The 15,471-nt window shown below is 42.5% G+C and overlaps 1 protein-coding gene across 2 annotated transcripts in view; it reads right to left on the bottom strand.

Moving 5' to 3' along the window:
- The window catches only part of TNRC18 (trinucleotide repeat containing 18), a 225,605-nt gene that overhangs the window by 28,204 nt on the left and 181,930 nt on the right, over positions 1 to 15,471 (bottom strand). For both annotated transcript variants that reach the window (XM_068244834.1, XM_068244835.1), the window contains exons 22-24: positions 8,015 to 8,090; positions 4,804 to 4,912; positions 1,942 to 2,058 (exon numbers count right to left, since the gene is read on the bottom strand). In XM_068244834.1, the coding sequence (XP_068100935.1) occupies positions 1,942 to 2,058; positions 4,804 to 4,912; positions 8,015 to 8,090 (302 nt within the window). The remainder of the gene's footprint in view (positions 1 to 1,941; positions 2,059 to 4,803; positions 4,913 to 8,014; positions 8,091 to 15,471) is intronic.

Here is a 15,471-nt window from a genome sequence, read left to right as displayed (position 1 = left end):
ACAGACATGGTTCAATTCGCACACAGCATCATCCATGCGAAATCGTATGCGAATTTGCGGTAAAATTCGCATACAACCGCATGCGATTCTGCTCCTGCATGCGAATTCATCTGCGGGGAATCCGCAACGATTCCGCACCGCACTAGTGGAAACGCACCCTTAGACTTTTTATCTTATACCAGACGTGTCCAATTGTGGATAGGCTCGTATGTGTAGGATGCATATGCATCCACCATTAGTGTAGAGACCCCTCTAGAAGTTTGGCCTTGATGCCAGCAATAGATTAACGACTCAGATTGACGACTCATAGGGTCAGGGCCCCCCAGAGGTGGCTGATGGTCCCCCTCCAGGTCTCCCCCCCCACCTCAAGTTAATAGTGCTCCCCCAGGGGCCCATTGCGGTGCAGTATACTCACAGCAGTTGAGCAAAATGATCTGTCTAGCTGGCACATTCCCTCCTTTAGTCTGTGTCTATCTGTCTCCATCCCCTACAGCGACTGTTTTCCATGACCCGGCAGCATATTACAGAGTGTGTATATGCTGCAGAGTCACTAAGAACCGACACCAGCTGGGATGGAGATGGAAGGACGCAGGAGATAGCCCAGAACCTGGGAGGCCCATCAGTTATACTATCGGGGGGGGGGGGGGGGGGGGAAGAAGAAGTCATCTAATACTGCTATCGTCTGCAGCGCGGTTCGATACATTTTTAAGAGGCTTCAACGTGAAAGCTCTTAAAAATTGATTTGCAGTTTGTGTCAGGAATAGATACCTCTCTGATCAGATTCTGATCAGAGAGGGATTTATCTTTTGAGCATGTTGGGTGGCTGTGTATTAGTTTATGGCCACCTTAATACATTTTTAGATTGTGTAACCAGTCATTTAGGTCAGTGGTTAGCACAGCCTCTCTCAACCTTTTGACTATAGGGGAACCCTTCAAATAATTTTTGGATCTTATGGAACCCCAGCATTAGCAGTAGACTGGGGGATTTATTTTGTATGAGGCGCAGTCTTTAAAAGTGGTTGTTCATTGTACCAACCATGTTTAGCCACCATTCCAGGTTTCTTCCTTACAGTGTTTCCTATTATAATAGCACATTTTGGGGTTTCTGATTATAACTTCCACAATTCTAATGTTCTATTTAACAGTACCATTTATTATACTGTCCCCTATTATAGTGCCCCTCATACTGTCTCTATAATCTAGTGCTTTTCATTAATGTGCTCATTATTCTGACCCAGTATAGTGGTTCTTTTTACAGTACTTCTATTATAGTGTGCTCTATTTTATTCCTACCCTACAACCATTTGGAGCAAGCATACAATGTTTGAAGAGGATACAAAGGAGCCCCTGATAGTCCTCAAGGACCCCCAGGGTTTCAAGGAAACCCTGGTTGAGAAAGCCTGGATTATTACAATAGGGTCGCTGCACTACAGTATTTTTTTCATTAATATGTTGTTTAAACAAGCCACATCAACAACATTCAATGACTGGCTAACAGGTCCATAATGTATGTCATTGGTTAGTAACATTATTACCACTTGTTGCAAAGCAAAGTCACAATAAAAAGAAACTAACTTATGGCCCACACTACTGAATGTTTTTCAACATCAATAGGTCTACAGCAGGTCTCATCTGAGACTGCTAATTTTGTGGAACTGCACCTGATCTGACTGAGTTCATGGTCTTACTTCAAGTCCATTATTTGATGAGTTGATATAACAGGTCTATCACATGTCAGTGGTTAGCAATCAAGAGGCAGATCATTCGGATGGAAGAATACATGTAAGATGACTTACAGCAATTACAAGAAGACCACTGAGAATATAAAACCAATGGATATGGACAATTTAAACACAGATTCACAAAATGCTTTGTGGCAAAAAAATTTAAAATATAATCATATTTTATGGTATAATACAACTATGCATAATCTGTACTTACACTGTATTTTATAATCGGGGGGTAACAGACGGATATGTGACAATGGTATCTTCCCCGTATCTCCATCATCAAACTCCACTGTTACCAAATCTGTATCTTCTTCCTGGTCTGAGTTACCTAATAAGTAAAAAGATTATTTGTAAATATAAGAAAAGTAAGATTTTTAAAATAGAGGAGATTTTAATGGTTACTAATCCCACAGACTGACTTCTAATGTGTGACATGACATACCCGATTTAGTTTGTTTTGAATTTGGTGTGACAGGGATAGATCCTGTGAAATGGCTACATGATAGGCACCTGAGTCTAGGAAAAGAAAACCTACAAATATCCTTTCCCTCTCCAGCAGTTCTATTTACATGGTATGTTATTTCATATGATAGATTCAGTGATACAGAAGATGTTGGCACTATATAATTAAGAAATAATAATCATAAACAATAATGTTCTTAAACAGCTTTATTTGGTTTAACTTCCTTAAAGGAATACTGTAGGGAGGGGGGGGGGGAAGGAGTTGAACTTACCCGGGGCTTCTAATGGTCCCCCGCAGACATCCTGTGCCCGCGCAGCCACTCACCGATGCTCCGGCCCCGCCTCCGGTTCACTTCTCGAATTTCACACTTTAAAGTCTGAAAACCACTGCGCCTGCGTTGCCATGTCCTCACTCCTGCTGATGTCACCAGGAGCGTACTGCGCAGGCACAGACCATACTGGGCTTGTGCTATACACTCCTGGTGACGTCAGTGGGAGCGAGGACACGGCAGTGTAGGCACAGTGGTTTTCAGACTTTAAAGTCTGAAATTCTGGAAATGAACCGGAGGCGGGGCCGGAGCATCGGTGAGTGGCTGCGCCGGCACAGGATGTGTGCAGGAGACCATTAGAAGCCCCGGGTAAGTTCAACTCTTTTCCCCCGACCCCCTACAGTATTCCTTTAATTTCTGCATCAGTTATATTTGTAACAGATTTAAGATGCCCCCCAAACTTATAACACAGAAGCTACCACTTCATTTTTAAGATGAAATTCTTTAAAACTTTCCAGGTAGAGAATGAACTAGTCTATCCTGATTTAGGTTATTTTGTAATCAATGTTAGATCTTTTCTAACTAGCTCAAATAAGAAGTAAGGCGGGACATACTGGGATAATTAAGGATTAGGAACCTGAAATCTATGACAGTAAATTAAAAAAAAAAAAAAATAAATGTACTTGCCTTCACCATTTATCTTTAACCTCTTGAGGACCATGGGCTTTACCCCCCCCCCCCCCCCCCCAAAGACCAGGCTATTTTTGTAAAAAAAAAAAAAGGCCACTGCAGCTTTAAGGCCAAGCTGCAGGACTGCACAACACAGCACACCAGTGATTCCTCCCCTCTTTTCTCCCCACCAACAGAGCTCTCTGTTGGTGGGGTCGGATCGCCCCCCCTCCCCCCCCCCCCCCCCAGTGTTTGTTTGTTTTGTGTAAATGTTGTCATTTTTTTAAATAAAACTGCCTATTTTTTTTCTTTACGCGGTCCTGTGAGCTGGTCAGGAGCCGCTTTCATTGGCTCCTGACCTTGTCTATCAATGTAAGCTACTGGGAGTTGCTTACGGTGATAGACAGGGTCAGGAGCCAATGAAATCGGCTCCTGACCCGCTCACTGGGCTCTACTGTTATAGAGATGGCAGAGCGAGTGAGCTGCGGTGGGGAGACAGCAGCGAGATAGTCGGGAGCGTCCAAAGCGTCAAGAATGCGCGGTGAATATAAATCTATGCCCTGGCAGCCAGATCAGCATCAAAACAGGGGGTAGATTTCAATTAGCATAGTCTTTAAATGGTTAAAATACATAGGTCTGGGCAAGCCACAACCAGACTCAACATCAATTAATAAATAAAACCCAACATGTCAGGGATAGCAATCCTTGGTATCACTCAAGAATTCATGTAGGGGTCCAGTTTTCAGGCTGTATACTAGACACCATGGACCACTTTTCTGAGGTTATACTGTATATGTTGCCCTCTTTGGTAGCCCCACAGACTTGACATTATTGCTTCTCAGGCAGGTCTCCAGGTCTTCCTGGTGGCTAGTATTTGTTTTCAGCTGGAATTAAATGCCTTGGACATCTTGAAGAATGCCACATGTAATTCTACAAATCTGAGAAACTTTGCTTCAGAGGTTTCCAATATCCTGCTAGAGGAGCATTAGGTTGGCTTTGACCTCTTCTATGTTTACTATAAATGTGTCAGTGCACAATAACTGCAGTGTTCACCTAAAACTGAGGATACATGTGGTGTCCGGACAATTTGGGGACTTTTTTTCCCCCACAGGCCTTGATAAAATCAGGCCCCATATTAACTGCCTGCTGATTCAAAAGATTATTCAGAAACCATGAGGCTACAATAACTGAAACTACTGTATCCAGAGGCATAGCTATGGAGCTGTAGGCCCTGATGCAAGTTTTACATTGGGGCCCCCCAATCACTCTATACATAACAATTGATACGGCGCACCAAAACCTGCCAAGGACAACCACAGTGTCAGAAGTGCAAGAAGTGAATGGGCAGCAGTGTGTTAATGATTACCACTATTCAAAGTATCTATAGAAGTGATTATTATGAGCACTGGACAAATAGAGAGCCAATACTGCAGTTGATGGAGGGCCCCTTGGGGCCCTTCTGGCCCAAGGACCCCGATTCGGTCGCTACCTTTGCACCCCCTATTGATACGCCCCTCACTATCTTCTTATCTTTGGACAGCGCAGTCAACTAGAGTGGAGTACCACAACTATACCTCATTCAGAGTACTTGGAAATTATTTTAATGCTAATTGTAATGAAGAAAAAACAGTTGTTATAAACTACAAATAAAAGGCGTGGCATTGTTCACCTACCACGGACAATGGTGCCTGGGTACAAACAGCGATACTGCTGACTCCAGTAAGCAGCAATTCGTGTTCCTTCCTTGAGAAAACGGACAGAAGGGGGCTTCACATCTATAATCTGTCAACAAAAGATAAGCATACATAGTAGTAGAAACATTTACTAGTAAATGATATAAAAACACCCCGCTTCTGGTATGGATAGGAAATAATGGATATTGTAAAAATATAAATAAGACCTTTGAAGTAGGATTGCTAGAATTTTGCTTCCAGACCTCAAGCTTGTAAAAGTAGAGCTTCTGGGTTTAATTCTCAAATGTGCACATTCTTTTCATCATTCATTAAATCAGTAGAACTACTACCACCATTCAACAAAGCAGGGCCTGCGACTGCAGGTATGTGTGTGAATCAGCAGACTTGCTTGAAGTAATGTTTCACGGCCATTACTTGGGTATAGATTGCCCAGCAAGCTCATAGTGAACTAGAGCTACTAGGAGTGTGTAAGGGGCTGAGAGACCAAAAAGCCTCCTTACTAAAATGCTATGCAAAACAGGAGTTTGCCTTCTTAAAACAAGGCATTTGTAATTATTGAGGTTGGAATGAGCTCTGAGGAATCCCACAGTGCACCACTTCTGAATATGCAAATCATCTCTGTTGTCCTTGATAGTTAAACATACCTCCAAAACTGCTGGAATGCAATGTGTCAGCTTGTTAATATTACAGAGCCAAACTAATCCAACATGCATACAGACTCATTCGGATTGGTTGATCTTTTTTTTCCACTACTAAAGTTTATTAAATTATGCAAAACAAGAGTTTGCTTTCTTAAAACCGAAAGAATTTGCTATAATTCAGGTTGGAGTGAGTTTGAGATGTCTCCCAGTGCATCACTGCTGAATATATGCAAATTAACCATTGTTGCCCTTAGAAGCTAAACACACCTCCAGAACCGCTGGAATGCAATGATGTGTCAGCTTGTTAATTTGTACAGAGCCATAATAATCCAACATGTATACAGACTGTTTCGGATTGTTTGATCCTCATCAGTGCATGGCATGGATTAATTTGGCTCTATGGAGTAGGGCTTGTAACACCGAGAGGTACAGACTAACCAACAAGCTCATGGTGAACCAGAACTCATTGGAGTACAAGAATACTCTGGGGAAGAGTCTGTGTGCATGGATAGGGAACTGGCTAATGGACAGAAAACAAAGAGTTGTGGTCAATGGATCGTACTCAAAATGGGAGACTGTTAGCAGTGGGGTCCCACAGGGGTCTGTACTGGGTCCAGTGCTCTTCAATTTATTTATTAATGACCTAGTAGATGCAGTAGTGAGCAATGTTGCTATTTTTGCAGATGATACAAAATTGTGCAGAATCATCAACTCTCAGGAAGATAGTGTCATATTGCAACAGGATCTGGATAGGATGGCTATATGGGCACATACATGGCAGATGAAATTCAATGTTGACAAATGTAAAGTCATGCATTTTGGTCGTACCAATGGTCTAGCACCATACAAAATAAATGGGATACAGTTGGGAACATCAAACTTGGAGAAGGACTTAGGAGTACTCATCGACAACAAGTTAAATAATCGTACTCAATGCCAAGCCGCTGCAGCTAAAGCGAACAAAATTTTGGGATGCATTAAAAGGGAAATAAAAACTCGAGATGCTAGCATAATATTGCCCCTGTTTAACTCTCTAGTAAGGCCACATCTGGAATATGGAATTCAGTTCTGGGCACCACATTACAAAAAAGATATTGCAGTTTTAGAGCAGGTGCAGAGACGAGCTACAAAATTGATACGTGGGATGGAAGGTCTGGCTTACCAAGAAAGGTTAGATAAACTGGGTTTATTTAGTCTAGAGAAAAGACGCCTTAGAGGAGATCTAATTAACATGTATAAATACATTAGAGGGCAATATAATAGCTTGGCGGATGAGCTTTTTGTCCCTAGGCCTTCTCAAAGGACTAGAGGACATGAGCTGCGCATGGAGGAAAAACGTTTTAGCCATTTATTTAGGAAAGGGTTCTTTACAGTAAGAGTGGTTAAGATGTGGAATGCATTGCCACAGGAAGTCGTTATGGCAAACTCTATACCTGCATTTAAAGGGGGCTTAGATGCTTTCCTTGCGTTGAAAGACATCCATGGCTACAATTACTAGGTTATGCCTAATGATATTGATCCAGGGATTTTATCTGATTGCCATCTGGAGTCAGGAAGGAATTTTTCCCATTTGGGGCTAATTGGACCATGCCTGGTGGGGTTTTTTTCGCCTTCCTCTGGATCAACAGGGGTATGTGGGGGACGGGCTGGAGTTGTACTTTGTACTGGTTGAACTCGATGGACGTATGTCTTTTTTCAGCCAAAATAACTATGTAACTATGTAATAATCACAAGGGTGCAAGACAAATCCCTATATGCAAGAATAATTACAAGCATGGCATGGATTAATATGGCTCTATGGCGTAGGCTTTGAAATACCCAGAGTTACAGATTGCCAAGTAAGCTCATGGTGATCCAGAACTCCTAGGAGTATGTGATGAGTTCAGAGTTCACTCCAACCTGAATAATCGCAAATACCTTCTGTTTAAGAAGGCAAACTTCTGTTTTACATGGGAATATTAATATTTGTGGCTTACAGTTTACAGAAGGTCTATTTGGATTATAATCTGACTACTATGGGAGCTTTAGTCAACTGACTAAATGGATTTGCTGACAGGAAGTGTTCTTTATAAGAAAACCAATTGATCCACCAATGGCTGCAGGTCAAGTATGAATCACAAACATACTTGCAGTCTTTTTTTACCGAACCTGATGAACAGTTCTGGGTAAGTTTTCATTCAACTACATTGTTTGCTTTTTTTTTTTTGTTTCATTGCCTCTTTTTAAAGAAAACCTGAAGCAAAGTTAACTTATTTGATCTAATCTAAGCAAAGTTTGATGTATCGTCTCTGTGTAATGGGGAGCTGCCATCTTTCACTCTGCGATCTGCAAAGACATCAGAAAGTGCATAGAAAGCACTTCCTGAAGTCTCGACTCGTGCACCATTTTGTGTTTTTAGTCCCAATGCATGTACTGTAATATTAGTCAATATAGAGAGAACGCAGCATATTGCACTTCTTTCTTTCTATAATTTTGACAGCATTTTTATGTTTGTTTTTTTAAAACACAAAAATGTGGACAGGCCCTGATCAAAGATTAATCACACTTACAGCTTCTTGCAACAATTGTTCCTGGCAGTAGATATGTGGACGGTTTCCTCTCTCACCTTCCACCACCACACGATATCTGTTGAGGACAAAAAAAAGAAATATTGAATAAGCAAATTTATTAGATTAACAAAACAAATGAATCTCCCAAAAAGTTATAACAAAACAGACAATTCCACAATATACTGTATATTAAGAACAATTACAGTCCAAAATTTTCTTTTCTGTGGGTACATTTCTTATAAGGGAACCACCAACCCCTAGCACATACTAGTAGTAATAGCAGAATCTTGAGCTGCTCTCTCCGACTGAGATAGATGTGGACTTATGTGTGTCACTTATATGGGTTAATGTGTCTGCCTTTCTCCCTATTCAAACCTGATGAAGCATAGCAGATGAAACATATTGGACTGGGTTGAGGGTTTTTCATTGATTGTATTCCTAGCAGATAATTTTGCTATACTAATTAGAGGAATGTGAGACTAGTGAGTGTTAATGTGTTTGGAGATAGTGGGAGGTGATATGGCATCTCAGTCCACATTTGCACTTTACCCTTGTTATGACTTAGGCCCGGTGCACACCAAAAACCGCTAGCAGATCTGCAAAATGCTAGCAGATTTTGAAACGCTTTTTCTTTTTCTGTAGCGTTTCAGCTAGCATTTTGCGGTTTTGTGAAGCGTTTTTGGTGTAGTAGATTTCATGTATTGTTACAGTAAAGCTGTTACTGAACAGCTACTGTAACAAAAAACGCCTGGCAAACCGCTCTGAAGTGCCGTTTTTCAGAGCGGTTTGCGTTTTTCCTATACTTAACATTGAGGCAGAAACGCATCCGCAATCCAAAATCTGCAGCAGCCCGGGAGTATGCGTTTCTGCAAAACGCCTCCCGCTCTTGTGTGCACCAGCCCATTGAAATACATTACCCAAGCGGATCCGCACCCGCAAGCGGGTCGCAAACCGCAGCCGAAACGCTCTGGTGTGCACTAGGCCTTATAGGCCTTTTCTCCTAGGAGATTATTTTTCAACTTCTGTTTAAAATAACTTTTCACCAAAGCATTTGAAGAAGTACTTGAAAGTAGATGAAAGGGTACTATCACAATTATTCTGAGTATTTTCTTGCAGACAGGTGGTTTAGAGGACATTTTATTGATAAGGGTTGAAAACCTCACAGGAGAAAACTTAGGAGAAAAAGTGAATTGACTACAGTATATGGACCATCGTGTAATTTCATATAAGTGCTCTCTTCATGGGGAGTAGGACCTGATGGGTATTAAAAGGATGGCTATTTTCTCTTAGAGTGTGTAATAAATATGTGCATCTTTTCTTCAGGTACAGTGTGTAATAAATTTGTGTATCTTTTCTTCAGGTAGCCATACATGCATCAATGTCCCCGATACAGCAATCCAATCAGAAGCTGACCAAATTTAAACTGATTCTTACTACAAACTGCACATTCATTCTCAAAAAATGTCAGCAGGAAATCGATTGAAAATCAGTTGTACTGCAGCAGTCCCCTGCTTGATGCAGCACAATGCTATAGCTCAGCGGTTCTCAAACTGGGTGCCGCAGCGCCCTAGTGCACCGCAAGCACTCCCTAGGGCTGCCATGGCTCTGTCCCTGCCTGGGCAGGCTTTTCTGACAGTGCATGCCGATTGCTGTGCTGGAGAGGAGACTCACACTGTCAAGTCATCAGAGCAGCGCCACCCCTAACATGTGGATGTACAGCTCTGATTGGTCTGCTGCCACTGGTGGGTAGATGCAGAAGAAAGCAGTGCTATCAGAGCTGCCCCACTCCTGGGACTCCTAGCTTGACCACAGCAGAGCAAGTTTACTTCATCACCTGCCCTCCTTACCAGCTCCATGTCTCCCCTAGTACTCAAGCGCAGCAGAGCTGGTGGAACAGTCATGAGGTGGGAGATGTAGCTATGGTCCAGTAGTGTAACAAGCAGGTGGGGAGTTTGGGGAATGATTACTGCACACACTGCAGCAAGCATTTTCACCCCACTCCCAGGCTAAGAGGGCTGTTTATTCCAGCCATCACACGCTGCATTTAGCAGATCACCACCTCCCTCGGGCTATATGACATTTCAAGTTACGGTAGGTTTGTTGGTGATTAATGATCATCTGTCACAGTGATTTTTGGGAAAAGGTGAGTTGGGGGTTGTTAACTAACTGTGGCTAACTGTGTGTTTTTGTTAGAGACATTTTGTGGGTGGTGGATGACTGTGTGGAAAGGCTTTGTACAACTGCTGATGCTGATTGTTGGGGGGGGGGGGGTGAGTTTCTAATGACTGGTATTGTAGCAGTTTGTCTATATGTGTTTATTGCTAATTGTGACACTGATGAAGGAAGGCCCTTTCTCATGGCTGATACTGTTCTGTTTGTGTCTGTGGGGCAGGGGGTGACTGTGTGCTTTTGTAAGGGAGAGGGGTTGTGATACGTGACTGTTTGGGTGTGTTGGGACCATGTGCAATTGGTGGCACTAATAGCTGGTTGAAGAGGGACAGTTCCAGTGACTGGTATTCTCTGTGTGTGGTGGGCCTGCTTTATGTGATTATTGCTGACAATTATGGTGGGGAGGGCAAGCTTTCTTAATGACTGATAGAAAGTGCTTAGTCTTGTCACCGACTGCCCTCAGAGGAGCTGACAATCTTATACTTTCCATGTTATGTATTTATATAGTACTGCCATTTTCTTCAGCACTTTACATAGTCATGTCACTGCCTGTCTTCAGAGGAGCTTTAAAATCCAATCCCGACCAATGAAACCTCGGCAGTGCAGTCACCAGCACTGAAGTCTGAAGCTGTCAGTTGTAGCTTGGCAGGAGCCTTCATCCAGCCAAAGCCAGTCAGAAAGGCCTCCATCTAGCCAGAAATTAATCAAATACGAGCCCAGATTACCTCAGACATAAAACAGAGGAGGGGGACTCCCTTTCAGCCCTAGGGCTAAGAGCGGATATTTCTGCCTGGAGGTCTGGTGGATTATTTTAAGGAGTACCACTGACGTGGGTAGCACTATTTGCCAGTGGGTCCTAAGTGGTTTAGGACCCACAAAAGTGAGTGTACAGATTTCATTAAATGACCATTTGCACTGATTCTACTACTAAAGTAGTCGTCCTGCTCCCTGTATTATTTCTCTATACATGCTTGCCTGTATTGAAACACTACAAGAGGGAGTGATCCCAAGTGCAGTGGAAGGTTAACAGCCATCAGTGCGTCGAAATATTTTTGTGTCCATCCAGCCAGAAGGCCTCCTTTTGGTAGTTGTTTTTGCCAAGGGGTGCCTTGGAAAAAAAATGTGAAAGTACATGTGGGCGCCCTCACCCAAAAAAGTTTGAGAACCAATGCTATAGCTCATTGATTGACCACCACTCCTGCCCCCACCCCCGATCGACAAAAATGTTCAATCATGTCCAACTGATACTTCTGATTGATTATGGGCCTTATATGCCTTAAATTGATTGAAATTCAAACTACCGGACATGTTCTGTCAGGAATTGAATGAGAAAATAGATGAGTGTATGCCTCAAAGTGGAGCTAAACTCAGAACATACTCTCTGCTATTTAACCACTTCACAACTGAGGGGTTTTACCCCTTCAACATCTGAGCAATTTTCTCCTTTCAGCGCACGCACTTATCACAATGAAATGAACTATATCTTGTTTTTTTCGCCACCAATTAGGCTTTCTTTAGGTGGGACATTATGCCAAGAATTATTTTAGTCTAAATGTGTTTTAATGGGAAAATAGAAAAACATTTTGAAAAAAAACATTTTTCAGTTTTCTGCCATTATAGTTTTTAAATAATGCATGCTACTGTAATTAAAATCCATGTAACTTATTTGTCCATTTGTCCCGGTTATTACGCCGTTTAAATTATGTCCCTATCACAATGTTTGGCACCAATAATTTGGAAGTAAAGGTGCATTTTTTTCAGTTTTGCGTCCATCCCTAATTACAAGCCCATAATTTATAAAGTAACAGTGTTATACCCTCTTGATATAACTATTTAAAGAGTTCAGTCCCTAAGGTAACTATTTATGTTTTTTTTATTACCAAAAAAAAAAAATTATTAACAATTGGGGAGTGTGGGAGTTAATTAGTTAATTTATAATGTAAACAAATGTATTTGTATATGAAAAAGTTTTTGGGTGTATGGCCACAGTAACCTTTTGTGAATGCGTCCTGTAAGCGTCGGAAGTACGCTTACAGGATGTTCAATGAGGCTAGGAAACTTTTTTCACAATGATCGCCCTGCTTCTCATAGGAGCAGCCGATCATTGCTGGGGGCAGAGATCAACGAACGGGTATAGTTTTTCCTGTTAACTGATCTCCGGGCGAGCGGGCGGCGGCATGCATGATAGCGGGAGCGCACGCACGTGCAAGCGGGAGCGCGGACAGCTGGTGCGTATATCTATACTTCGGGCGGGGAACTGAAGTCCAATGGAGCGTAGATATACTGTACCTGGGCGGCGAAGTGGTTAACATTGTTTTAACCTGGTTTCACTTTCTAGGAAAAAATAAAAGGTTAAGGCTCAGTGTTTACTATATGGGAAAACAGCCTGGCAGAGCTCTTCTGCAGTCTATTCACAGCTGCTGCTAAGAACTTATTAGGGGCACTCATCTGGTTAAATAAACAGAACACAGAGTAGTGATTTCCTTCAGTAACTATATGTGGAATAAAGACTTTTCATTGTGTGCTGTGCAAGAGTTAGAGTCTGCTTTACTGTTTATCTTAAGTGACATGTGACATGATAACCATAGGTACATATAGAATGAATTGGCAAATTTGGGCGCCCACCTGGGAATATAGGCGCCATAGACTGCAATATTAATTGCGCTACAGCAAAACCCATTGAACAATTTTGGCTTCAGAAATAGTGGCGGAGGGACATGTAGGAGCAGAAAGAGTGGATATTAACCGCACAGATAGCGGCGGCAAGGGTAACTCATCAACAGGAGGGGGAGGAGAATGTAAGTCAACTTCCTCAAAGAGCTTATCCAGAGGAAATGTGTGAAGATAACATTTGTGACTTCTGTAAATAAGGACAATGAAAAGGGGGCATAGCAGCTCCTATAGCTAATACAAACCAGGAGGAATTCCAGGGAAAAAAAGGGTGCTTAGTTCCCTTTAAACTGCTCCACATCCTGTGCACTGAGTGTTATAAGAGGAAAGTGCTTTATCAATGTCTTTGTATTGTATATTAGTATTGTATTTGAGTGCTAGCCTTAGGTCGGGGTGGGGGTTAGTGTTAGCCGTAGGTAGGGGTAGGTTAGTGTTAGAAGGTAATTAAAGTCCTATATTGGAGCTTGCCCCACTCCTGGGACTCCAGACGTGTGCTTTGGGCTCCCCATTGGTCCGCTGTCTGAACCAATAAAATGGCTCACACAGCGGACCAATGGGGAGCCCAGGCTGCAGATTCAAAGATGCTTTGCCCGGGCTCCTTCTATGCGCACAGTAATTACAGTGTCAGATACACTGTAATTACATGACGGATTTTGCGGCGAGAGGCGTCGGGTGATCTGCGGCGGTATGTATGCAGGGGAGCAGGCGCAGCTACATGGGGAACTTCTACAGTGTGCGGTGACCCGACGGGGAGCTCTGGGGGTCTCCTTATTAAAGGAGACCCCCAGATGCTGCGGCGGCGACGTGCGTTAGCCAGTTTAGACCTGCTTTTTGCAGGTCTAAGCTAACGCTCATGTCTGCCGGGAAGTATCGCTCCCCGGAGGCATGATAAGGGTATTTGGATAACGTGTGATAAAGATGTGAAGTTTCTCTTGTATCTATGGTGGACATTTTGTTAAGATTCAGCCATGTTAAATGAAGTCTCTATGCTGATTAAACACTGAACATTGTATTTACTCTGAGTATCGATATGCAGACTGGAATTTAAAGGAACTTCCTCTTGTTTATTTTCAGCCAGATAAACAGTCTGGTTTCAAGATGGATTACAGGAATGGAGACCATGCCAGACGTGGTATACAGTTAATGATGCTTATTTTAAAACAGATGCATCCCCTTTCCTTGTTTCAGTGGTCACACATAGTTCCTCAATAAATTACCTGGGGGGTGGAGATTTTCATTTACATATGGGAGGAGAATTCCAGGAAAATGGACTTAACTGTTTCATGTCTGCAGTGAATATTGATCTGTGACTGGTTTCTGTAACAATGACAAATATCCTGGCCAGCCCCAGGGAGTGTATATTTTTGCATACTTGTAACCCTATAAAATCTGCTGTGTGCTAATGATCTGTAGCATTACTCTGATGATGCCTGTATCAACGGCCCTTGATGCATGAATAAATGTGTTGTCTATTTGACGAGGTGTGTCCGAGTCTTCCCTGTCCTTAAACATCTTGGACAGTTTTGGTGGAGGATGCGGGCAATGAACGATTGACTTTGTGGCACACCTCTGGAGGGACCCTGGACATCTTGAGGAGCGGAACCTTGGAGAAACAGCCGTGGAGAGGTCCAGATATCAAATCCTTAAACAGCGCTGTACCAGGTGAGACTTGATCACCTACTTGATATTTGCACCTCCCTGCTGGTTGCAACCCTACTGCGCTCAGCAGGGTTTCCGTGAGGATCTCCCATGACAACGGTCTCCTGATATGTGGTATGTCATCTTCTATTTCTTACTCTGTACCCTGTATGCATACCGTCTCTTTCTTCTGATTAACTTGGTGCTTGAGATTTAACATGTGTTATTCATGCCGTCTGTCTGCTGTGATTAACTTAGTGCATGGAATCTGACTTAGTTGCTATTGTATGGAGTATAGTGTTGTGTGAGTAACTAGAATTCATTACAATAGTATATGATATGTGGATTCATGCTGAGTAATGTCATATTTTTGAAGAGAACATTCTATGTTGGTATCCTGAGTATTGGGGGTCGACAGTGGAGAGCCAATCTAGATTATAAAATCTGTGAGTCAGCATACTATTGTGTGCATAGCCCTGTGGTGCTGCAACACGCAGTTATCACACAGGATACACACTGTGGAGAAAGTTTTCAGAAGGAAACCACAGGTTGAAAATCTATAGACCGTGGTCATAAATCATAGACAGAGAGGAGATTCGCTTCCTTCAAAGCAGAGAACTTGTAGGCTGGCTCTCCCCTGAGACAACATAACGTTGGATGGGATACTTGTAGCAGGGAGATTGAACATATGTTTAAACTTATAGGTGATGTGTAATGGTGTTTTATTGTCTGCAAGGTACCTAGTGTGTGCAGCTCAGAGATAACTGTATTTGACTAAGTATACTCTTATATGTGTAGGCAACTGTCTTCTCCTTCCCAACAAACACCAAGGTGGAATACACATTAACCACTTCACCACTGAGGGGTTTTACCCCCTGAGCACCAGAGCAATTTTCACCTTTCAGCGCTCCTTCCATTTATTCGTCTATAACTTTATCATTACTTATCGCAATGAAATGAACTATATCTTGTTTTTTCCG

This window comes from Hyperolius riggenbachi, chromosome 7 (assembly GCF_040937935.1).
Source record: "Hyperolius riggenbachi isolate aHypRig1 chromosome 7, aHypRig1.pri, whole genome shotgun sequence".
Taxonomy (NCBI): domain Eukaryota; kingdom Metazoa; phylum Chordata; class Amphibia; order Anura; family Hyperoliidae; genus Hyperolius; species Hyperolius riggenbachi.
The sequence above is the reverse complement of the archived record's forward strand: the minus strand, read 5'-3'. Positions and strand labels throughout refer to the sequence as shown.